We start from the raw sequence: 25911 nt of genomic DNA, 5'->3' as shown, positions 1-25911 counted from the left end.
AAATGAGCACACAGTGACGGGTTGCCACTATTCCTATGCGAGGGTTTTCTTGCATATTTCGATATTAGGGAACAAAAACAAATATCAAATCATCGAAAATCGCATTTTTGTTTTTCACAATAATCCTCATTAAAATCAATACACTTTAGCTGGTGTTTGAACCAATTGTCTAAGCCCTTTTCCCACTCTGATTGAGGTATCTTCAAAATATGCATTCTGAAAGTATCAACAGCTTCTTCAGGTGTTGACATCGTAGAGCAAAAAAAAGAAGTCATTTTGGGCCAACTCAGAACTATATGGCGGATAACCCATTAAATCGATGTTTTGAGTTCGCAAAAACGGATTGTCGTGGTGAAGAGTGGTCTGTTTTCGACATTTGGTTTTCCTTATTTCTTGGCACATAAATGGTTATGTACCGCTCAGAATTGACACAACTCTTTCCAAGCAGTCTGGATTGCCTATCATAGATAAAATAACCTATAAAGTCTTCCGGAGATATATTACATATAATCATATATCCACGCATATCCCAGCAAAAAAAAGCGTCGCCAAAAAAGTAATGAAAATGTTCTTTTTGGATCCGGAACTTGTGCAAAATTGACGCAGAAGCAATGAACTTAACATGGGCTTGTCATAGGACGGAAGTCCTCCATTTCAACGGTCGTTGCACTGAATTTGCATGACTTCTTTAGATGTGATCCGAATTCATTGTTTTGGATGTAAATTAAAAAAAAAATCTGTGATATTTTGTCAAATAAATAATTTTTATAATTTTTTATAATTTTTTAAATCCATTAAAAAATGGATTAATGGAAACGTTTGACCTCAAATATTTTCAAAAATTCACAATTTCAGATTGGATTTAGCATTTTTTCGACAAAATTTTAATGGTTTGTAACATTTTATGAATTCTTACTCTGTTTTTAAACTATTTGAAACAAAAAAAGTTAAAATTACCCATTAAAAGTATGAAAAATCCAAATTATAACAAATTGAATTAAAAGCACTTCCTGGGTAGTTAAAATAATGAACATCATTGGGAGTGCATCTTCTGGAAGTGCTTTTAAAGTTATGCCTTTGGAAGTACTTCCAATTTTTTTTGCTGGGATATTGTTAAGATTGCCCATACGTACCAAAGTACCAATATACTATGGTGAGTATGATTAATAAAAATATTAATTCACCATACGCACCCCGCTACTAAGATAATTTAAAATCGTTTAGGCAAATAAGAAATTTTATTTCTATTAAAAGTTGTACGAAAAAATAAAATAAAAATCGATTCAGCCAACCCTCGAATTTTTCTACTTTCATCTACGGAACACACATTTGCTCCCCCGCAAACAGGTTCAGTGATTTAGATAAAAAAACTAAATGAGCAAAATGAATCGGCACGATAATACCAGACATTAAATTTCCCACCCCTACGTGTAATACTAATGAACATACCTTCTTCTCAGGAATTTCCTCTTTTACCCTAGCAAAAAAATAGCATGAGGTTATCAAAAGAATTTTATTCATTTCTAGCCTATATTGCGTATATTTTAAGTATTTACTAATAAGATTACTCATACGCACCAAAGTGCCAATGTACTATGGTACAATGGTGAGTATAAAAATATGAATTCATCATACAGGGTGCGTATGATGAATTCATATTACTAAGATAACTTAAAACGTGTTCCCAAATTTGAAATTTTATTTCTATTAAAAGTTGTATAAAAAAATAAAAATCGATTAGTAATTTACATAGTTTCTTCACAGGAATTTCCTTTTTTACCCTAGAAAAAAATTAAGAAATTTAAAAAAAATTAACACATTTAAAAATTTAACGTTTATTTACATGAAAGACTGCATTTGATCTTTCATTTTGTAGGTTAAATAAATACAAGACCATCCTAGTATAATTTGAAATAAATAAGTAGTTTCGTTTATCTTTCTGTCCACCAATCGTTATTAAAAAAAAACTGTTTTTACCGCAACAATACTTTCCTATATATATATATATATATATATTTTTTTTTTTTTTTGAAGAAGAAGAAAATTTAATCAAATAAAATCTGCCATAGGATATATGTGGCAATTGAAAGTAAATGTGTTAAAATTAAATATACAATTGTTTTAATATATTTTCCATTAAATGGAATATTTTGTGGACAAGAAATGTCCGAATTTGATGTTAATTGGATTTTTCACAAATTTCAACATATTCACATGAGGCTTTTTTGTACCGGTTTTTTTTACCATTATTTGCTTTTGTATTTATTCATAGGATATCCTTGATAATGATAATACTATTTAATTTTATGCAAAATAAAATAGTTGTGTTAAATGTCAATTAAAGATGTTCATGCAGATGAAATGTATGTGGCTGTGTTAGCACATGAAATGTAGTATACACTATGAAAAATTTTAAATTAACATTAAATCCATAGTGTATAATCTCATAAATAATGAATTACGTCTTAATAACTTGATTTAATATTTTCATTTATTCATTCCTCACTTATATATGGCGTATATTTTATGTATATTCTAATAAGATTACCCATACGTACCCGAGTATCAATATGCTATGGTACAACAGTGAGTATGATTAATAGAAGTATTAATAAAATTCTTCATACGCACCATGCTACTAAGATAATTTTAAATCTTTTTCCCAAATTTAAAATTTTATTTCTATTAGAAATTGTACAGAACATGGAGTAGAAATCAGTTCAGACAAAAACTGAAATTTCTGCACTCATCGATGGAACATCCATTTGATCCCTTACATAGGTTTAGTGCTACAGATTTAAAACTTAATGGCAGAAAAATATCTCTCTCGTTCAGAAATTAAGAATGGCAGATTCCCTACTCTAGATATTATTAAAATTTTAAAATTTATTGTTCGGGACATCTCCCTAATGTTATAATATATCATAAGGTATGCTATTATCAAATGAATAATATTCATTCATAGCGTATATTTCGTATATTGGATGGATATTCTAATAAAATTACCCATACGTACCAGAGTACCAATAGACTACGGTTTAACTGTGTGTATGTCTAACAGAAATATCAATAAATTTTTTCATACGCTCCATGTAACAAAGACAATTATGTTTTTGTTTACAAAACTTTAAATTTTATTTCTGTTAAAAGTTGTACAAAAAAAAAAAAAAATAAAATCATATAAATCGAGTTTTTCTGCTTCCATTTATGGAATAACCAATTACTCTGTTGCAAACAAGTTCAGTGATTTAGATTAAAAAAAAAACTAAATTAATAAATGGAGATTTTAGAAGTGACAGATTTCCCACCTGCAGATATTATTAAATTACACACTTTCTTCTCAGGAATTTCCTTTTTTACTTCATAAAACCCTTTTATGAAGTATTTTACTATCACTTGAATAACACTCATCACTAAACTGCATTGGGTACAGTGTTGCCAGAAGTAGGGGACATTCCCTACAAGTAGTTTTTTTTTCTGATATTTAGCGGCTTATAGGGATGCACCCTCTACGTTGTCTGCCAATTTCATGTAAATTTAAGTTCTTTACTAGAAATAAGTCTGGCAGAAGCCTGTGCAAAAATCATAAAATTATGTACCGAGTTCCCATTTACGGACAACCCTCTACTTTCAATTTATGAAAAAAAAACGGACAAAAGGGAACCCTCTCGATATCATGTCGGGGTGGAGCGAAGGTGGGCTCCAATTCGACCTGATATCGGACTATCACGTACCCTATATTAATTTCACAACTACTCAATGGTCCCTATAATTTCTATCGAATAAATCGACAAAGTTTATTTCAAATTTCCCCTTCCCCAACCAGATATCGAAAAATCATATACTAATTTAAAAATCATGTATAAATTTAATCACGTTCCCGGTAAATTTCAAGTAGATCGGAGATGTTTAAATTTTGCTCTATTGTTTTAAAGGGATGTCACTTTCCCCGATACAATATCGACAAACACCGTAGTGAATAGCACTCCTAACCTTCCCAGAAAATTCTTGAAACTTTCCTTCAAGTGTGGGGCAAGGAAGGTTGCCTCTTCGTTCATAACCTTCCCCCACTGCCTTTGTAAATTTCAAAAAAAAACTTAAGAATTTTTTTTAGTTTTAGAGGAGGACCTCCTTTCCGACCAAATATCGAAAAGTGATGTAACGTATCTTTTGTAAACGTCCCAGAAAATGTCAAGCAAATTATAAGCCTAAAGAGGCGGCCTCTCTTCCGTCCAAATATCACAAAATCAGGTATCAACTATTAATATCGTAACCCCCAGGAGCGTACGTATCAGAGTACCAATATACTATGGTACAACGGCGAGTATGATTAATAGAAATGTCAATACAATTATTCATACGCACCATGCTATCGGTAGGAAATGGACTAAAGGCAGAAAATCCAACCTCTTCAAGTAACATGAAATTGGGATTTCAAGTAAATGGTACTTTACCTTGCTATCTGATGTTAGACATTTTATCATTTAATGAATTTTTTATTGCAAGGGGAAACGGAAGCTTCCGTCAAATGTTTTTGCATCGCATCACTTGTAGGTAGGGCCGCTATTCTGATATCAAAAGTGTTGAAAATATTTCATCGAGAAGAATAGAAGAATTTATTAAAATTCAATACACATTACACCAAATAGTAGCTCACATACGTAAGAGATACTATGTGAAAATAGTATGAAGTATGTTGGAAGTCGCTATGTTGTATTTGTACTATTAATAGTGACCTCTATTGTGTATGAGCATTATTAATAAAAATTTTAATATATTCATGTTGGAAGCCGCTATGTTGTATTTGTAATATTAATTGTGACCTCTATTGCGTATGAGCATTATTAATAAAAATTGTAATATATTCACAAGCAATCTATTCGATTCCTATTAACCTTGCTGCCTGATATAAGATCATTTTACCATTTGCTGAATTTTTTATCTCAAGGGGAAACGGAAGCGTGAGTTTTTTGTAGACTTATCGGACTACTCAATCGGTATTTTTATTGGTTTAAAGAACGGGCAATATCCGGTTATCTTTATTATCTTCGTCAAGTAAATGGTCCACCATCACACGAAAAAAACCAAGTACGTAATTTTCGTTGCACAGACCATAATCGAGCGGCCGAATAGGGATGAAAACTCCTAACCTCTAGCACAAAGAGAACTCTAACCTCTAGCACGTATGAAGAACGAAGTAGATAAGGATGCTATTTCTCGATTTGCCCCAATTTTTTTGGGTTGCTTGTACTAACAAAATCATCTCCGTACCTAATTTCATGATAAAAATAACTACAATTAATGTTAATCCAAAAACATATAGATTGAAAGACTTTTATCTAGGGATAGCTCAACACAGGAAGCGATGCGATTCAACACAGGAAGTTAAGCGATTCAAATAAGAAAGACTAGATCCTATATCGCCGATGGAACTAGTGGCATATAAATGAAGTTTATTATACTTGTACGACAAAAATCCAAAAGCCCATAAAAATCCAAAATCTTATTCATATGGCACAATTCCAGAATGGTCCAATGGACGTATGGTTCATATGACGTATGAATGATAATAATTCAAATGCTATAGCTCATATGGCGTATTAATAATATTAATACGGTTGTATGCAGTAGCGCGTATGAATGATATTTATTCAAGAGCCATTACTCATACGTACCACAGATCCACGTACTGCGTAGAAATTGCCACTTAACAAACCGATTTTAATTGGATCGCATAACAAACAAAAGTAATATAACATCAACTAGCGGGCTCATAAGGATTCTCAACTGACAAATCTACCATCAATCCCATTTCATCACTCAAGAGGAGAAATTCAACAATAACGATGTTTATGAACACACCTCCGCAGCAACATGAGTATGCAAATTAACCGGGAAAAGTTTTAATGACTTAATATGGCAAAAAAAAGTACGATGGCATGAATTAAAATTGAATTTACATAAAAATGCAATGTTTTCACATGAGACCATTTTGATGTAGTTTGCATATGTGATGTTTAGTCAAGAGATATGTTGTCGAATGTCGACACTTTAGAGTTCCAAAAAATTATGTTTTTGGTCAACTATCTACATACAAGCTATTTTAATTTATTTTATGAAAGAAGGGATTTTATAGTGGAATGCAGATGACAGGAAAAGGATGCTGGTTTGAAGGCAACTTGGGGAAAATATTTGTTAAATTTTAAACTATCTTTGTCGTATGGATTATAATATGTGGAATATATTTAATAATTTTGCAAAAATAAAGTTTCAAAAATCGTTTTTTTTGTTTTCAAATCTATGTTGCGTATTAGTAACATTAATTGGGAATCTGTTGCGTATGAGTAACATCAACATTAGATGCAATATCCATAAATTTACAACCTTAGTATCTCACATACATATGTAAGATTCCAAAAACGGTGTAACATAGTAACGGGCGGTAGTATGAAGTATGCTAGAAGCCACAATATTACTAGGGACCTCTAATACGTATGAGTATCGTTATTAAAAATATAAATATATTCACAAGCAATGCAAATTAAACCGAATATATGTCTCGGGCTAGATCATATTGTAGTTCATAATTTAAAATTTATTAGTGCTATTAACACAATTGGGGTTAAATGAAATACGCTGGAGTCCTCTATGTTGTATCAGTAATATTAATTGGGCCCTCTAATGCGTATGAGCATTATTACTACAATTTTTAATGTTGCGTATTAGTAACATTAATAGGGAGACTGTTGCGTATGAATAACATCAAATACAATATCCATAAAATTACAATCTTATTTCTCGGATATGTGGTTCTTTGTCATGGAATAAAAGTGTAATAAATTATTCAATGCAAGTATTGTTATATAAAATAAATAATCAAAAAATCGTGGTCACTTTTGAAGGTTTGAGAATTTTTTTTAAGGTAAATTAATTTTTAAAAATCGCCAAGTCTTCATGTGATATATTCTACATTATTTAATATCTCAGAAGTTGTAAGCACACCCAATTCATTGCCATTCATATTGCGTATGATTAATATAAATATATATCCAATATTTATATGCACTTTAAGCACTCCATTAATATGCAACCACACTGTTGCGGTTATTTATTTTTATTGCATTCCCCTCTGGATGGGAGTTAAATAATTTGGTTTTACAATTTGCTATGGCACATACACATTTATGGCCTATACCTCCGGATGTTATTGTATAATATATAAAGTTACAAAGTGAAAGTCCTGTACAGTAGGACCAGATATTTTGTTTGTTATCGAAAAGAATATTTTTAAAGTCATTTATTAAAGTTCAATACACAAAAGAATATCTCACATATGTAAGATTGCATAAACGGTGTGAAGAATGCTGGAAGCCGCTATGTTGTATTAGTAATATTAATAGCGATCTCTAATGCGTATGAGCATTATTAATAAAAATTTTAATATATTCACAAGCAAGCTATTCAATTCAATGCAAAATATTGGTCTACAAATTTAGCCATACTGTTTGTATTAAAACGAATATATATCTGGGACTTTAAGCTAGATAATATTGTAGTTCATAATTTGAATTTTACTTGTACTTTTAATCCAATTTGACTTAACCGTACTGATGCATCATGTGGCCAAATTTAAACACGTTTTTGTGGTTTGTATGTAATACGCTGGAATCCTCTATATTGTATTAGTAATATTAAATGGGCCTCTAGGTTGTATTAATAATATTAATAGCGATCTCCAATGCGTATGAACAATATTAATACAAATTTTAATATAATATAAAGTAATGTATTAAACCTCTACACATAATATAGAAGATTTTTTGGCATTTCTACCTTCCTTTCGTATAAAAAAAACATCACATATCGATGTCTCCATTCCAAAGTACGCTAAGTCTAAAAAGTGAATTTTACAGGAAACAAGTTCAATTTTTTTTTTTGAATTTCTAAAAACCGTATAAGATATAAATTCACTTTTTTCGGTCTTAAAATCATATTTATTGTAGTTTTTTTTTTTAGTATGAACGAATTAAAAATATTGATAACAGAACATGGCTAAAAATGACTTAGACCACTTTAGAGCGAACAAAGCTTTTTTCCCCTTTTTGGATTGGAAATTTTTAAAACTTTAGTCACAGGCTACGTACAATACTAACCATAACTTTTGGTAGAAGTGTCCAATAAATTCGAACTTTTGTCAGGATGCAATTCACATCAATCCGAATAAAAAACAACGTACTCCATCAAGAAATGTTAAGTCGACTTAGCGTACTCTGGAATGAGGTCATTGATATGAAAGATTTCAAATAACATACGTTAGTAGTAGGCTATACACAGATTACATAGTACAAGTATGAAGTATGCTGAAATCCATCCTCTATGTTTTATTAGTAAAATTAATTGGGGCCTGTAATCACGGTTGCCACAGTTGGTAGAATTCTAACAAAAAGTTTTGAAAAAAAAAACTTTCTATAGAAATTACATTTTGACAAAATTTTCTAAAGATATAACATTTTCACAAAATTTTCTATGGAAATAAAATTTTGACAAAATTTTTTATAGAAATAAATTTTTGACAAATTTTTTTATAGAAATAAATTTTTGACAAAATTTTCTATAGAAATAAAAATTTGATAAAATTTTCTATGGAAATAAAATTTTGACAAAATTTTCTAAGAAATACAATTTTGAAAACCTTCCTATAGAAATAAAATTTTGACAAAATTTTCTATTGAAGTAAAATTTTTTACAAAATTTTTTATAGAAATAAAAATTTAACAAAATTTTCTACTAAAATAAAATTTTGACAAAATTTTCTAAGAAATAAAATTTTGAAAAAAACTTTATAGAAGTAAAATGTTGTCAAAATTTTTTATAGAAAACAAATTGAGAAAATTTTCTAAAAAAATAGAATTTTGAGAAAATTTTCTATAGAAATAAAATCTCGACAAAACATTCTATAGAAATAAAATTTTGACAAAATTTTCTATTGAAATACAATTTTTTACAATTTTTTTACAGAAATAAAATCTTTTATAGAAATAAAATTTTTTACAAAATTTTTTATAGAAATAAATTTTTTTACAAAATTTTTTATAGAAATAAAAATTTGACAAAATTTTCAATTAAAATAAAATGTTGACAAAATTTTTTATAGAAGTAAAATGTTGACAAAATTTTGTATAGAAAGAAAATTTTTGAGAAAATTTTCTAAAGAAATAGAATTTTGAGAAAATTTTCTGTAGAAATAAAATCTCGACAAAATTTTCTATAGAAATAAAATTTTGAAAAAAACTTTCTATGAAAATAAAATTTTGAAAAAAAAACTTTCTATAGAAATAAAATTTTGACAAAATTTTCTATTTAAATAAATTTTTTTTACAATTTTTTTTTATAGAAATAACATATTTTACAAAATTTTCTATAGAAATAAAATTTGCGAAAATTTTCTATAGAAATAAAACTTTGACAAAATTTTCTAGAGAAATAAAATTCTAACCAAATTTTTTATAGAAATAAAACTATTACAAAATTTTCAAAACATTTTAATGGAAACAAAATTTTGACAAAATTTCATAAGAAATAAAAATTTGACAAAATTTTCTATAGTACTAAAATTTGGACAGAATTTTCTATAGAAATAATTTTTTTTTCTATTAATATAACAGGTTGGCTGATAAGCCCCCGGTCTGACACATAGATGGCGTCGCTAGTATTAAATGCATATTATTTTTATATAGTACCAACCTTCAAATGATTCGTGTCAAAATTTGACGTCTGTAAGTATTAGTTTGTGAGATAGAGCGTCTTTTGTGAAGCAAATTTTGTTATTGTGAAAAAAAAATGAAAAAAAAAGGAATTTCGTGTTTTGATAAAATACTGTTTTCTGAAGGGAAAACATACGGTGGAAGCAACAACTGGATAATGAGTTTCCGGACTCTGCCCCAGGGAAATCAACAATAATTGATTGGTATGCAAAATTCAAGCGTGGTGAAATGAGCACGGAGGACGGTGAACGCAGTGGACGCCCGAAAAAGGTGGTTATCGACGAAAACATCAAAAAAATCCACAAAATGATTTTGAATGACCGTAAAATGAAGTTGATCGAGATAGCAGAGGCCTCAAAGATATCAAAGGAACGTGTTGGTCATATCATTCATCAATATTTCGATATGCGGAAGCTCTGTGCAAAATGGGTGCCGCGCGAGCTCACATTTGACCAAAAACAACAACGTGTTGATGATTCTTAGCGGTGTTTGCAGCTGTTAACACGTAATACACCCGAGTTTTTCCGTCGATATGTGACAATAGATGAAACGTGGCTCCATCACTACACTCCCGAGTCCAATCGACAGTCGGCTGAGTGGACAGCGACCGGTGAACCGTCTCCGAAACGTGGAAAGACTCAAAAGTCCGCTGGCAAAGTAATGGCCTCAGTTTTTTGGGATGCGCATGGGATAATTTTTATCGATTATCTTGAGAAGGGAGAAACCATCAACAGTGACTATTATATGGCGTTATTGGAGCATTTGAAGGTCGAAATCGCGGCAAAACGGCCCCATATGAAGAAGAAAAAAGTGTTGTTCCACCAAGACAACGCACCGTGCCACAAGTCATTGAGAACGATGGCAAAAATTCATGAATTGGGCTTCGAACTGGTTCCTCACCCACCGTATTCTCCAGATCTGGCCCCCAGCGACTTTTTCTTGTTCTCAGACTTCAAAAGGATGCTCGCAGGGAAAAAAATTGGCTGCAATGAAGAGGTGATCGCCGAAACTGAGGCCTATTTTGAGGCAAAACCGAAGGAGTACTACCAAAATGGTATCAAAAAATTGGAAGGTCGTTATAATCGTTGTATCGTTCTTGAAGGGAACTATGTTGAATAATATAAACAAAATTCGTCCATTGAAGTTTATGTATAACTCATTTTTATCATTGGGCCCAAGGTTATCTATCACTTAGGCTCTTCTTCTCCTGTTATCCACATTATTTTACTCCATCTTATCTAAAATGTACTTGAAACGCATATGACGTATTAGTAACAATAATTTTAACCCCCTGTTGCGTATAATTATTATTAATTTAAAATTATATATTGATATGGACTTTTAGCATGTCATTAAAATTAAACCGCATTGCTGGATGGATATCTGGTTTTTTTATTACGCCCACCACAGGATTGAGGTATACAATTTTTTTTTTTAATATTCTTTATGACAAACTATGGGTATAATTTTTGTTAAACTTAAAAGGGCAAATCTACGTTTTTAAAAATAAAAATAAAATAAATAAAATAATAAAAATAAATAAAATAAATATTTATATTCAAAATTTCTGGTAAATATAATAAAAGTGAATTTTAATTTATTAGGCCTTCATTTATTCCACCTTTGTTAATATATAATAACAGGAAGTGTCACATTAATTTAGTTTACGTAATTATTTTAATAATGTATTTAATTTACGTAAGAATTTTATTCATTTATATTTAATTGGTTTTAAATATATATTTAATTTATTTTCATTTAATACATTTTATTAAACGAAGAAAATTTCCAATTATTCTTTGAGTGGCTCGCAAGACAAGCACCAATATTTAATGAAAAAAAAAAACGGCGAAAAAGTAATCTTTACAAAATTTTGCTGTACAGGTTAAAACAGTCAACCCTTTGTACATAGTCTTTTTACCAAACATATATCTGGTGTTTTTAAGCATATTGTATATCCGCCCTTTTAAATGTGAACATGCAATTTTTTGCTCTCCATGTTTACCATGTGTGTGTGTTTTTTTTTTAATTTTCACGGTTGGCTGGCCGAAAACATTAACGATGCACCGAAGTTTTCCGTAGGTGGCCAAAAGCCAACATGGCATGAAAACAAAACACATGGTTGTTAACCAGGCTTAAAATAGTCACAAAGTTGTGGGAATCTTTCACTTAATTACAGTCTATACCACCTATATGAAGGAAAGCAAAAAAAAAAACACAGAAACCAAGCACAGAAAATGCTTTTAAACGAGGTTTATTATATTTTATTTTCCTCTTTTTTTTGTAAAATATGCTTGCATTGGAATTTCAATCAGCATCGAACCATAACATAAAAACCAGAATGCACTATATGAGGTTTCAGGGCAAGTCTCATGCAGATTCGTTGTTATGGAAAAACGCCTGAAATGGACTTCAAAGAGGATATTTCTTCAAAAAAAAAAAAAAACAAGCAAAGCAAAGGTCACCCACATGCTGAGATATTGTGAATTCTTTGTTTAACCCATTCCCTGCCATTGTACTCACTTGAGTACAGAGAAGTGGCAACATTTCATCTCGCATAACTTTGTTTATAAATGAAATTAGGAATCGTTTCTTTTTGTTTTTTTATGTTTTTATGTATTTACGTTTTTTGTTTTTATTTTTTTTTTAATGTTTTTTAACTGAAGTTAAGTGTAAATATATAATTTTTTATTTTAAATAGTCTTGGCATGTAATGGGTTAAGAGTGCAATAGGCTTTTCATAAAGAAAACACAAGGCGTGCTTTAATCGTTTTGGGGCGTTTGGGCACGTTATTTCTTATTTCTTTCTTTTAATTAATTTTAAAACCATATATTTGGAAATATTTTTGGAAAACGATTAGAAAGATAAAACTGATATTTAGCTACTGAAAATAAGATAGTATATGAAAACCAAGAAAATGTTGCATATTTTTAGGCGAATATCTAAAAGAGTATTGGAATGAAATAATTTCATTTAAATTGTGTTATTAATTTGTTTATAATTTTGGGAGGCCAACGCATCAAGTGTTATCTCTAGGTTATTTTTTCAATCTTCCGATTTCAGATTTGCCTGAATGCAACTAAACAAATGCTTACTTTACTCTTTAAAACTTGGAGAGGTATTATATATATATATATATATATATATATATATATATATATATATATATATATATATATATATATATATATATATATATATATATATATATATATATATATATATATATATATATATATATATATATATATATATATATATATATATATATATATATATACCTACCACCATAGAATGCTGATTGGGGTATAATAACTTTGCCATTCCGTTTGTAACACATCGAAATATCGATTTCATACTATATAAGGTCTATATATTCTTGATCAGGGAAAAGTTCTAAGACGATATAACTGTATCCCTCTGTTGTAATCGCAATACAGCATTCAGTAATGGCTGCATTTTTGAGAAGATGGTGGTCAAATTTCCCCTAAATTTGACAACATTTCCTATAGATAAAAAATTTGGCTAAAAATTTAAATTTGATATAATTTCCAATCGACAAGAAATTCAGTAAATCTATGGTCCTGACATTGGTCAAGGAGAAATTCTAAGGCGATATAATTGTGTCCGTCTCTAGTGGCTGTATTTTGAAAAGATTTTGACCAAATTCCCATAAATTTTACAAAATTTCGTACAGATAAGAAATTTTGGCAAAATTTCCTACAGATAAGAAATTTTGGCAAAATTTCCTACAGATAAGAAATTTTGGCAAAATTTCTTATAAATAAAAAATGTTAAAAAAATTGTCATGGATAAGAATTTTTGAAAAAATTTATCATATATAAGAAATTTAGGCAAAATTTCTTGCAGATAAAAAATTGGGAAAACAAAATCGCTATACAGCATTCAGTACTGGCTGTATTTTGAAAAATTTTGGCGAAATTTCCTATAGATAAAAAATTTTGGCAAATTTTGCATATATAAGAATTTTTGAAACATTTTATTATAAATAATAAATTTTTGGCGAAATAGCATTCAGATAAAAAAATTGGAAAAACTTTTCACAAATAACAAATTTTGAGAGAATTTCCAAAAGATAGGAAATTGAGTATATCTATCATCCTGAAATTGATCAGGAAGAAAATGATGAAATTTCCCATAAATTTTACAAAATTTCCCACAGATAACAAATTTTGGCAAAATTTCTTATAGATAAAAAATGTTAAAAAATAAATTTTTCATAGATAAGAATTTTTGAAAAAATTTATCATATATAAGAAATTTTGGCAAAATTTCCTTCAGATAAAAAATTTGGAAAAAATTTACCATAGATAAGAAATTCAGTAAAGCTATCGTCCTGAAATTCATCAGGGAGAAATTCTAACACGATATTACTGTGTCCATCTGTCTGTCTGTTGTAATCGTGATACAGCAATTCAGTAATGGCTGTATTTTTAGAAAATGTTAAGCAAATTTCCCATAAATTTGACAAAATTTCCTATAGATAAAAAAATTTTGGCGAAATTTTCATAGAAAAAATTTTTGGAATATCTATCATAAATAAGAAATTTTAGCTAAATTTCCTACTGACAAAATATTTGGAAAAAAATATTTTCCATAAATAATAAAGTTTGAGAGAATATGCTATAGATAAGAAATTGTCCTGAAATTGATCAGGGACAAATTCTAAGACAATATAACAATATCCGTCTGTCTGTGGTAATTGCTATAAATTTTGGCGAAATAGCATTCAGATAAAAAATTTGGAAAAACTTTTCCACAAATAACAAATTTTGGGACAATTTTCAAAAAATAGGAAATAGAGTAAGGCTATCATCCTGAAATTGATCAGGAAGAAATTCTAAGACAATTTAACTATGTCCGTAAGTCTGGCATTCAGTAATGGCTGTATTTTCAGAAGATTTTGGTCAAATTTCCTATAGATAAGAAAGAAAAAAATCCTTAAATAAGAAATTTGGAGAGAATTTCCAATAGATAGGAAATTCAGTAAAGTTATCGTCTTGAAATTGATCAGGGACAAATTCTAAGACAATATAATTACGTCTGTCTGTCTGTTGTAAGCGCGATACCGAAGTCAGTAACGGTTGTATTTTTAGAAAATGTTGAGCAAATTTCCCATAAATTTAAGAAAATTTTTTATATATAAACATTTTTGGGGAAATTTTCCATGTATAAGAATTTTAGAAATAAAATTATCATAAATTATACATTTTGGCGAAATAGCATTCAGATAAAAAATTTGGAAAAACTTTTCTACAAATAATAAATTTTGAGACAATTTCCAAAAGATAGGAAATAGATTAAAGTTATCATCCTGAAATTGATCAGGAAGAAATTCTAAGAGAATTTAACTCTGTGCGTAAGTCTGGCATTCAGTAATGGCGCTATTTTCAGAAGATTTTGGTCAAATTTCCTATAGATAAGACATTTTTACAAAATTTCCTATAGATATAAAATTGTAACGAAATTTTCCATAGATGAGAATTTTTTTTAAATTCCAAAGTCGGGTGGGGCCGACTATATTATACCCTTCACCCCTATGTAGGCCAAAATTTGTGTTACCATCTCAACTACTTCACATTTGCTGGAAGCTATATAAAGGAGACAATTTTTTTACTTTTACAAAATCTCTAGAATTAAAATTTAAATCGGCTAACGCTATCCAGTTAATTGGAGGAAACTTTCATTGAAAATGGGTCTAAAATGTGTAACAGTTTACCCAACTCTGGTGTACGTATATATGGGAGCTATATATAATCTGAACCGATTTTGACTAAATTTGACATGTACAGTTAGAATAATAATTCTGTTATATATGCGAAATTTCACATAAATGGGAGTATAACTTTGGCCCCCCTGGTCTTATGAGTGCAAATCGGACGGAAGATATATATGGGAGCCATATCTAAATCTGAACCGATTTCAACCAAATTTGGCACAATTACCGATACTAATAAACGTACTCCTTGTGCGAAATTTGAAGCAAATCACGGCAAAACCCTGGATTTTGAGGCCATATAAGGTCCAATCTGACGAAAGATATATAGGGGAGCTATATCTAAATCTGAATCGATATTTGGCACATACAATAGTATCGTTAAAAGTACCGCTTGTGCAAAATTTTAAGTAAGTCAGGGCAAAACTCTGGCTTTTGAGACCATATAAGTCCAAATCGGGCGAAAGATATATATGTGAGCTATATCTAAATCTGAACCGATTTTAACAAAATTTGACAAACTTAACGATACTATTAAACGTACCCCTTGTGCAAAATTTGAAGCAAATCACGGCAAAACTCTGGCTTTTGTGGCCATATAAGTTCAAATCAGACGAAAGATATATATGGGAGCTATATCTAAATTTGAACCGATTTCAATCAAATTTACCAAGCATTGATGGAATGTCAATTCTACCCTCTGTGCGAAATTTCACGAAGATCGGTAGTAAACTTTGGCCTCGGTGGTCATGTGAGTCTAAATCGGACGAAAGATATATATGGGAGCTATATCTAAATCAAAACCGATTTGGCTGATATTTTGCAAGATTTTCGAGATTCATAAAATATTTGGATGTACGGTATTTCAAGAAAATCGGTTGATAAACACGCTAACTATGACCAAATCGGGAATAAATATATATGGCAGCTATATCTAAATCTGAACCGATTTTTCCAAAACCAATAGCGATTGTCTCTGTCCCAAGAAACGACCCTATGCCAAATTTGAGGACGATCGGACTTAAATTGCGAGCTGTACTTTGTGCACAATATTACATGTACAGACAGACGGACGGACAGACAGACAGGCAGACAGACAGACAGACGGACATCGCTAAATCGACTCAGAATTTAATTCTAAGCCGATCGGTATACTAAAAGATGGGTCTATGACCACTATTTCTTGGCGTTACATACAAATGCACAAACTTATTATACCCTGTACCACAGTAGTGGTGAAGGGTATAAAAAAATTTTGTCCAAATTTCCCGTAAATTTGACCAAATTTCCTATAGGTAAGAAATTTTGACTAAATTTCCTATAGATAAAACATTTTGACGAAATTTTCTATAGATAAAAATTTTTAAAAATATTTATCATAAATTTTGGCAAAATGTACTTCAGAAAAAAAAAAATTGGAAAACCAGTTTTCATAAATAAGTTTTGAGAGAATTTACAATAGATAAGAAAATTAGTAAAGCTATCGTGCTGAAATTTGACATAGATTCGTTATTTGTTTGTAGGCAAGTCTAGTTCGAAGATGAGCTATATCCGTCCAGGTTTTCATATAGCCCCTCCTAATAAACAGACCACCCCGAATTGGGGTCTTGGACTTTTAGAAATCCTAGTTTTTATCCGATTTGTCAACAATCTAGAGGTACTTCAAGAAAAAAGAGGTGCGCCAAATGTAGACCGGTCTCTATATATTGTTTACATACGTGGTACAAACAATTCTCTGGAAAATAGTTTTTTTTACAAAACTATCAAAAATATAACTTTATTAAAATTTTGTATTTATTGCATGTAAGAAACGTAGCCTAAATAACTTAGCTAAATTACGTGAAAATTCGATTGTCAATTTTTTCTTACGGCCATTTTTATGTAGCTCCGTTAGGCTTTAACTGCCAGTTAACAGAGAATAATCTGTCAATATTTTCTTTCCGCTTAACTTTAACTGAAAAAATTTCAGCAGTTAAGTTCTTAACCGACATGTGGAAAATATATTCCCCCAGAAGTATGCAATATATTTTGTAGAAATAAAAACCCTAAAATTTTCATAAATTGTACTAAAAATAAAACAAATTACCCACTTTTGTTTGTCAATTACCATAAATCCTTTTGCAATTGTTATACATTCCACGAATAATCAGAATATAATTTCACAATTAAAACTTGGCACATTTAAAGTTTACTGAGCTCCTATAAATTTCCCATGTAAATGAATTTGCAAAAACTTTTGACAGGACTTCCACCCACAAAAATGCAAAACCCCAAACCAATTCGATTAGTATACCATGTTAGATAATGGTTAAAGGACTAACATGATAAGCACAACGAATGCATTGAAATAAAACCAAATAGCGGACTTTATTTGAAATCCAATTTCCAAACAAATTCTGTAACAAAAACTGTCATTGGAATTCCAATTAATTTTAGATTCTTCTTTTGTTTTATCTCTTTGCAGTTTCATCATGCGACTGGATTCAAATTCAAATGAAGATTTCAAACCGCTGGGTTCGACGTTTTGTGTAAGTTTTATTTTCGAATGCTGTAAAAGTTAATCATCGAGTAGTGGGGACAATTTGCCCAGTGCTTGATATTTAATTTTATAGTGTAAATGTAATAGAGTGGGCCGAAGGAGGATTTTATTAAGGCGAGATTTTATAAGCAATAGAATATGAAAAATTGCTTATAACAATTTATCCTTCGTCCCACTCTAATGTTTATATATTTCCATTCATGTTTTATCTTTCATTCATTGTTTTCTTTTTTTCTGCAATTCTTTTGACTATCTATTTTACTCTGCGATGTTTGACGACCCATCCACTATCTACAGTTAATTAAACCAGAAACTCTACCCACCTGGGGTGGTTCAGCCAAAACAGATACAAGACTGCCAATAACTGATTATTCCACAATAGGAGGTCCACGTCACAATTGCAGTCCCTTTCCCATATCCCGTGATGTCAATAATCGTTTTATCCTCTGGTAAGTTCAATCAGTTTGTTCATGTCCTAATTTTTCGTTATTAATTGAAATGCTAAGTATCGATTATATGTCCGCGGACCAAACTGGCAGATCAAATGCAAAAAGACGTAACAGCAAAAAAAAATTAAAAACATAATTTTGTCAAAATCTCTATAGGAAATTTTGTAAAAAATTTTCATCGATAGGAAATGTCTAAAATTTCTTATCCATTGGAAATTTTGTCTAAAATTTCTTAACTATTGGAAATTTTGTCTAAAACTTCTTATCTATCGAAAATTTTATCACAAATTTTTCATCGATGCAAAGTTTTGTCAAATGTTGTCAAAATTATTGATTTACAAGAAATTTTGTCTAAAGGTGAGTACTATGTTCGGGGTTTTCACCAAAACACTAAATTAAAAGTACAAATATATTTATGAAGACGATTATATTTTGATCAAGTATTTTCAAATAATGGATGGAAAAGATCCAAGGAATTGGTTGCATATAATTTTATATTTCTAAATTAATTAATAAAAAAAAGTAACCGTGAAAATAAGCTGGTTTTCAGCTTGAAAACTGAACATAGTACTCAGCTTAAAATTGGAAATTTTGTCAAAAATTTCTTATAGGAAATTTTGTCAAAAATTTCTTATCGGAAATTTTGTCAAAACTTCTTTTTTATAGGAAATTTGACAAAAATTTCATTTCTATAGGCAATTTTGTCAACATTTCTTATCTATAGGAAATTATGGCAAAATTTTTTTAATTTTTTTCTTATCTATAGGAAATGTTGGAAAATTTCTTATCTATAGAACATTTTGGCGAGTTTCTTATTTAAGGGAATTTTTTCAAAATTTCTCTTCTATACGAAATTTGGTCAAAATTTCTTCTTCATAGGAAATTTTGTCAAAATTTCGTTTTTGTAGGAAATTTGGTCAAAATTTCGTTTTTGTAGTAAATTTGGTTAAAATTTCTTATTTATACGCAATTTAGTCAAAATTTCTTATAGGAAATATTGTCAAAATTTCTTCGTAGGAAATTAAGGCAAAATTTTTTAAAAATTTCTTATCTATTGGAAATGTTGGATAATTTCTTATCTATAGAACATTTTGGCGAGTTTCTTATTTAAGGGAATTTTTTCAAAATTTCTCTTCTATACGAAATTTTGTCAAATTTTCTTCTTCATAGGAAATTTTGTCAAAATTTCTTCTTCATAGGAAATTTTACAAAATATTTCTTTACTTAAGAAAATTTTGTCAATTTTTTTTATAGGAAATTTGGTCAAAATTTCTTACCTATACGCAATTTAGTCAAAATTTCTTATAGGAAATTTTGTCAAAATTTCTTCGTAGGAAATTATTGCAAAATTTCTTATCTATAAGAAACTTTAACAAAGTTTCTTTACTAAAGAAATTGTTTCACAATTTCTTATCTATTGGAATTTTTGTCAAATTTTCTCTTCTAAACGAAAATTGGTCAACATTTCTCTTCCATAGAAGATTTTGTCAAAATTTCTCCTTCATAGAAAATTATTACAAAATTTTTTATCTGTAGGAAATTTTAAGAAAATTTATTTACTAAAGGAAATTTTGTTAAAATATCTCTTCTATAGGAAATTTTGTCAAAATTTCTCTACTAAAAATTTGGTCAAAATTTCTTCTTCATAGCAAATTTTAACAAAATTTCTTTTCTAAAGAAAAATTTTGTGGAAAATTTTTATCTATAGGAAATTTAGTCAATTTTTTTAGAGAAAACTTGGTAAAATTTCTTACTTAGATTTCGTAGTAGACTTTGTCAAAATTTCTATACTAAAGGAAATTTTGTTAAAATATCTCTTCTATAGGAAATTTTGTCAAAATTTCTCTACTATACGAAATTTGGTCAAAATTTCTTCTTTATAGCAAATTTTAACTAAAATTCTTTGCTATAGAAATTTTTTTTCAGAAAAATTTTTATCTATAGGAAATTTAGTCAGTTTTTTTTAGAGAAAACTTCGTAAAATTTCTTACTTAGATTTCTTAGTATACTTTGTCAAAATTTCTTATCAATGGATAATTTTGTTAAAATTTCTTGTTTATAGGAATTTTTGTCAAAATTTCTCTCCTGTACGAAACTTTGTGAAAATGTTTCATAGGAAATTATGACAAAATTTCTTACCTATGGGAAATTTTTACAAAATTTCTTTGCTCAAGGAAATTTTGTTAAAATTTCTTATCAATAGGAAATTTAGTCAGAATTTCTTTGCTATAGGAAATTTAGTCAAAATTCCTTATCTATAGAAAATTTTGCAAAATTTTTTATCTATTGAAGATTTTGGCAAGTTTCTTATTTATAGGGAATTTTGTAAAAATTTTTCTTTTATACGAAATTTGGTCAAAATTTCTTCTTCATAGAAAAATGGTCTTTACCTATCGGAAATTTTGTCAAAAATTTTTTACCTATCGGAAATTTTGTCAAAATTATTCATCTACGAGAAATTTTGTCTAAAATTGTAAATATTGTCAAAAATGTCTTTTCGGAAAATTTGTCAAAAATGTCTTATCTATATTAAATTTTTCAAAACTTCTTTTTTATAAGAAATTTTGTCAACATTTCTTTTTTATGGGAAATTTTAAAAAAATTTCATTTCTATAGTCAATTTTGTCGACATTTCTTATTTATAGGAAATAAAGGCAAATTTTTTTCAAAAATGTGGGAAAATTTCTTATCTATAGATTTCTTATTTAAGGGAATTTTGCCAAAATGTCTCTCCTATACGAAATTTGGTCAAAATTCATAGGAAATTAAAAAAAAAATCTTTACTAAAGGCAATTTTGTCAAAATTTCTTACTTATAGTAAATTTTGTCAAAATTTCTTATCTATTGGAAATTTTGTCAAATTTTCTTTATTATAGGAAATTTTGTCAAAATTTCTTTTTCATAGGAAATTATGGAAAGATTTCTTATCTGTGAGAAATGTAAACAAAATTTCTTTACTATAGAACACTTTGTCAAAATATCTCTTCTACAGTAAATTTTGTCAAAATTTCTTCTTCATAGGAAATTTTAACAAAAATTGTTTTTCTATAGCAAATTTTGTCAAAATTTTTTTATCTATAGGAAATTTAGTCAAAATTTCTTATCTATTGGAAATTTTGCCAAAATTTCTGTTTTATAGGAAATTTCTATTTTATTTTCTTCTATACGAAATTTGGTCAAAATTTCTTCTTCATAGGAAATTTAAAAAAAAAAAATTTTTTACTAAAGGAATTTTTGTCAAAATTTCTTATCTATACGCAATTTAGTCAAAATATCTTACAGGGAATTTTGTCAAAATTTCTTCGTAGGAAATTATTGCAAAATTTCTAACCTATAAGAAATTTTAACAAAATTTCTTTACTAAAGAAATTTTTTCACAATTTCTTATCTATTGGAATTTTTGTCAAAATTTATCTTCTAAACGAAAATTGGTCAAAATTTCTCTCCCATAGGAGTGTTTGTCAAAATTTCTCCTTCATAGAAAACTATTACAAAATTTCTTATCTGTAGGAAATTTTAAGAAAATTTCTTTACTAAAGGAAATTTTGTTAAAATATCTCTTCTATAGGAAATTTTGTCAAAATTTCTCTACTAAAAATTTGGTCAAAATTTCTTCTTCATAGCGAATTTTAACAAAATTTCTTTTCTAAAGAAAACATTTGTGAAAAATTTTTATCTATAGGAAATTTAGTGAAAATAAGCTGGTTTTCAGCTTGAAAACTGAACATAGTACTCAGCTTAAAATTGGAAATTTTGTCAAAAATTTCTTATAGGAAATTTTGTCAAAAATTTCTTATCGGAAATTTTGTCAAAACTTCTTTTTTATAGGAAATTTGACAAAAATTTCATTTCTATAGGCAATTTTGTCAACATTTCTTATCTATAGGAAATTATGGCAAAATTTTTTTAATTTTTTTCTTATCTATAGGAAATGTTGGAAAATTTCTTATCTATAGAACATTTTGGCGAGTTTCTTATTTAAGGGAATTTTTTCAAAATTTCTCTTCTATACGAAATTTGGTCAAAATTTCTTCTTCATAGGAAATTTTGTCAAAATTTCGTTTTTGTAGGAAATTTGGTCAAAATTTCGTTTTTGTAGTAAATTTGGTTAAAATTTCTTATTTATACGCAATTTAGTCAAAATTTCTTATAGGAAATATTGTCAAAATTTCTTCGTAGGAAATTAAGGCAAAATTTTTTAAAAATTTCTTATCTATTGGAAATGTTGGATAATTTCTTATCTATAGAACATTTTGGCGAGTTTCTTATTTAAGGGAATTTTTTCAAAATTTCTCTTCTATACGAAATTTTGTCAAATTTTCTTCTTCATAGGAAATTTTGTCAAAATTTCTTCTTCATAGGAAATTTTACAAAATATTTCTTTACTTAAGAAAATTTTGTCAATTTTTTTTATAGGAAATTTGGTCAAAATTTCTTACCTATACGCAATTTAGTCAAAATTTCTTATAGGAAATTTTGTCAAAATTTCTTCGTAGGAAATTATTGCAAAATTTCTTATCTATAAGAAACTTTAACAAAGTTTCTTTACTAAAGAAATTGTTTCACAATTTCTTATCTATTGGAATTTTTGTCAAATTTTCTCTTCTAAACGAAAATTGGTCAACATTTCTCTTCCATAGAAGATTTTGTCAAAATTTCTCCTTCATAGAAAATTATTACAAAATTTTTTATCTGTAGGAAATTTTAAGAAAATTTATTTACTAAAGGAAATTTTGTTAAAATATCTCTTCTATAGGAAATTTTGTCAAAATTTCTCTACTAAAAATTTGGTCAAAATTTCTTCTTCATAGCAAATTTTAACAAAATTTCTTTTCTAAAGAAAAATTTTGTGGAAAATTTTTATCTATAGGAAATTTAGTCAATTTTTTTAGAGAAAACTTGGTAAAATTTCTTACTTAGATTTCGTAGTAGACTTTGTCAAAATTTCTATACTAAAGGAAATTTTGTTAAAATATCTCTTCTATAGGAAATTTTGTCAAAATTTCTCTACTATACGAAATTTGGTCAAAATTTCTTCTTTATAGCAAATTTTAACTAAAATTCTTTGCTATAGAAATTTTTTTTCAGAAAAATTTTTATCTATAGGAAATTTAGTCAGTTTTTTTTAGAGAAAACTTCGTAAAATTTCTTACTTAGATTTCTTAGTATACTTTGTCAAAATTTCTTATCAATGGATAATTTTGTTAAAATTTCTTGTTTATAGGAATTTTTGTCAAAATTTCTCTCCTGTACGAAACTTTGTGAAAATGTTTCATAGGAAATTATGACAAAATTTCTTACCTATGGGAAATTTTTACAAAATTTCTTTGCTCAAGGAAATTTTGTTAAAATTTCTTATCAATAGGAAATTTAGTCAGAATTTCTTTGCTATAGGAAATTTAGTCAAAATTCCTTATCTATAGAAAATTTTGCAAAATTTTTTATCTATTGAAGATTTTGGCAAGTTTCTTATTTATAGGGAATTTTGTAAAAATTTTTCTTTTATACGAAATTTGGTCAAAATTTCTTCTTCATAGAAAAATGGTCTTTACCTATCGGAAATTTTGTCAAAAATTTTTTACCTATCGGAAATTTTGTCAAAATTATTCATCTACGAGAAATTTTGTCTAAAATTGTAAATATTGTCAAAAATGTCTTTTCGGAAAATTTGTCAAAAATGTCTTATCTATATTAAATTTTTCAAAACTTCTTTTTTATAAGAAATTTTGTCAACATTTCTTTTTTATGGGAAATTTTAAAAAAATTTCATTTCTATAGTCAATTTTGTCGACATTTCTTATTTATAGGAAATAAAGGCAAATTTTTTTCAAAAATGTGGGAAAATTTCTTATCTATAGATTTCTTATTTAAGGGAATTTTGCCAAAATGTCTCTCCTATACGAAATTTGGTCAAAATTCATAGGAAATTAAAAAAAAAAATCTTTACTAAAGGCAATTTTGTCAAAATTTCTTACTTATAGTAAATTTTGTCAAAATTTCTTATCTATTGGAAATTTTGTCAAATTTTCTTTATTATAGGAAATTTTGTCAAAATTTCTTTTTCATAGGAAATTATGGAAAGATTTCTTATCTGTGAGAAATGTAAACAAAATTTCTTTACTATAGAACACTTTGTCAAAATATCTCTTCTACAGTAAATTTTGTCAAAATTTCTTCTTCATAGGAAATTTTAACAAAAATTGTTTTTCTATAGCAAATTTTGTCAAAATTTTTTTATCTATAGGAAATTTAGTCAAAATTTCTTATCTATTGGAAATTTTGCCAAAATTTCTGTTTTATAGGAAATTTCTATTTTATTTTCTTCTATACGAAATTTGGTCAAAATTTCTTCTTCATAGGAAATTTAAAAAAAAAATTTTTTACTAAAGGAATTTTTGTCAAAATTTCTTATCTATACGCAATTTAGTCAAAATATCTTACAGGGAATTTTGTCAAAATTTCTTCGTAGGAAATTATTGCAAAATTTCTAACCTATAAGAAATTTTAACAAAATTTCTTTACTAAAGAAATTTTTTCACAATTTCTTATCTATTGGAATTTTTGTCAAAATTTATCTTCTAAACGAAAATTGGTCAAAATTTCTCTCCCATAGGAGTGTTTGTCAAAATTTCTCCTTCATAGAAAACTATTACAAAATTTCTTATCTGTAGGAAATTTTAAGAAAATTTCTTTACTAAAGGAAATTTTGTTAAAATATCTCTTCTATAGGAAATTTTGTCAAAATTTCTCTACTAAAAATTTGGTCAAAATTTCTTCTTCATAGCGAATTTTAACAAAATTTCTTTTCTAAAGAAAACATTTGTGAAAAATTTTTATCTATAGGAAATTTAGTCAATTTTTTTAGAGAAAACTTGGTAAAATTTCTTACTTAGATTTCGTAGTAGACTTTGTCAAAATTTCTATACTAAAGAAAATTTTGTTAAAATATCTCTTCTATAGGAAATTTTGTCAAAATTTCTCTACTATACGAAATTTGGTCAAAATTTCTTCTTTATAGCAAATTTTAACTAAAATTCTTTTCTATAGAAAATTTTTTGAGAAAAATTTTTATCTATAGGAAATTTAGTCAGTTTTTTTTAGAGAAAACTTCGTAAAATTTCTTACTTAGATTTCTTAGTATACTTTGTCAAAATTTCTTATCAATGGATAATTTTGTTAAAATTTCTTGTTTATAGGAATTTTTGTCAAAATTTCTCTCCTGTACGAAACTTTGTGAAAATGTCTGTTTCATAGGAAATTATGACAAAATTTCTTACCTATGGGAAATTTTTACAAAATTTCTTTGCTCAAGGAAATTTTGTTAAAATTTCTTATCAATAGGAAATTTAGTCAGAATTTCTTTGCTATAGGAAATTTAGTCAAAATTCCTTATCTATAGAAAATTTTGCAAAATTTTTTAT

General features: G+C 27.9%; 1 protein-coding gene across 1 annotated transcript in view; it reads left to right on the top strand.

Moving 5' to 3' along the window:
• Gdap2 (ganglioside induced differentiation associated protein 2) overlaps window positions 1-25911 on the top strand; it is a 266573-nt gene that overhangs the window by 128676 nt on the left and 111986 nt on the right. The window contains exons 2-3 of the mRNA XM_075312430.1: window positions 17967-18030; window positions 18339-18490. Of these exons, the coding sequence (XP_075168545.1) occupies window positions 17974-18030; window positions 18339-18490 (209 nt within the window). The 5' untranslated portion in view covers window positions 17967-17973. The remainder of the gene's footprint in view (window positions 1-17966; window positions 18031-18338; window positions 18491-25911) is intronic.

The sequence above is a fragment of the Haematobia irritans genome, chromosome 5, assembly GCF_050003625.1.
Source record: "Haematobia irritans isolate KBUSLIRL chromosome 5, ASM5000362v1, whole genome shotgun sequence".
Classification (NCBI taxonomy): Eukaryota; Metazoa; Arthropoda; class Insecta; order Diptera; family Muscidae; genus Haematobia; species Haematobia irritans.
This window is presented reverse-complemented; position numbering and strand designations above follow the sequence as displayed.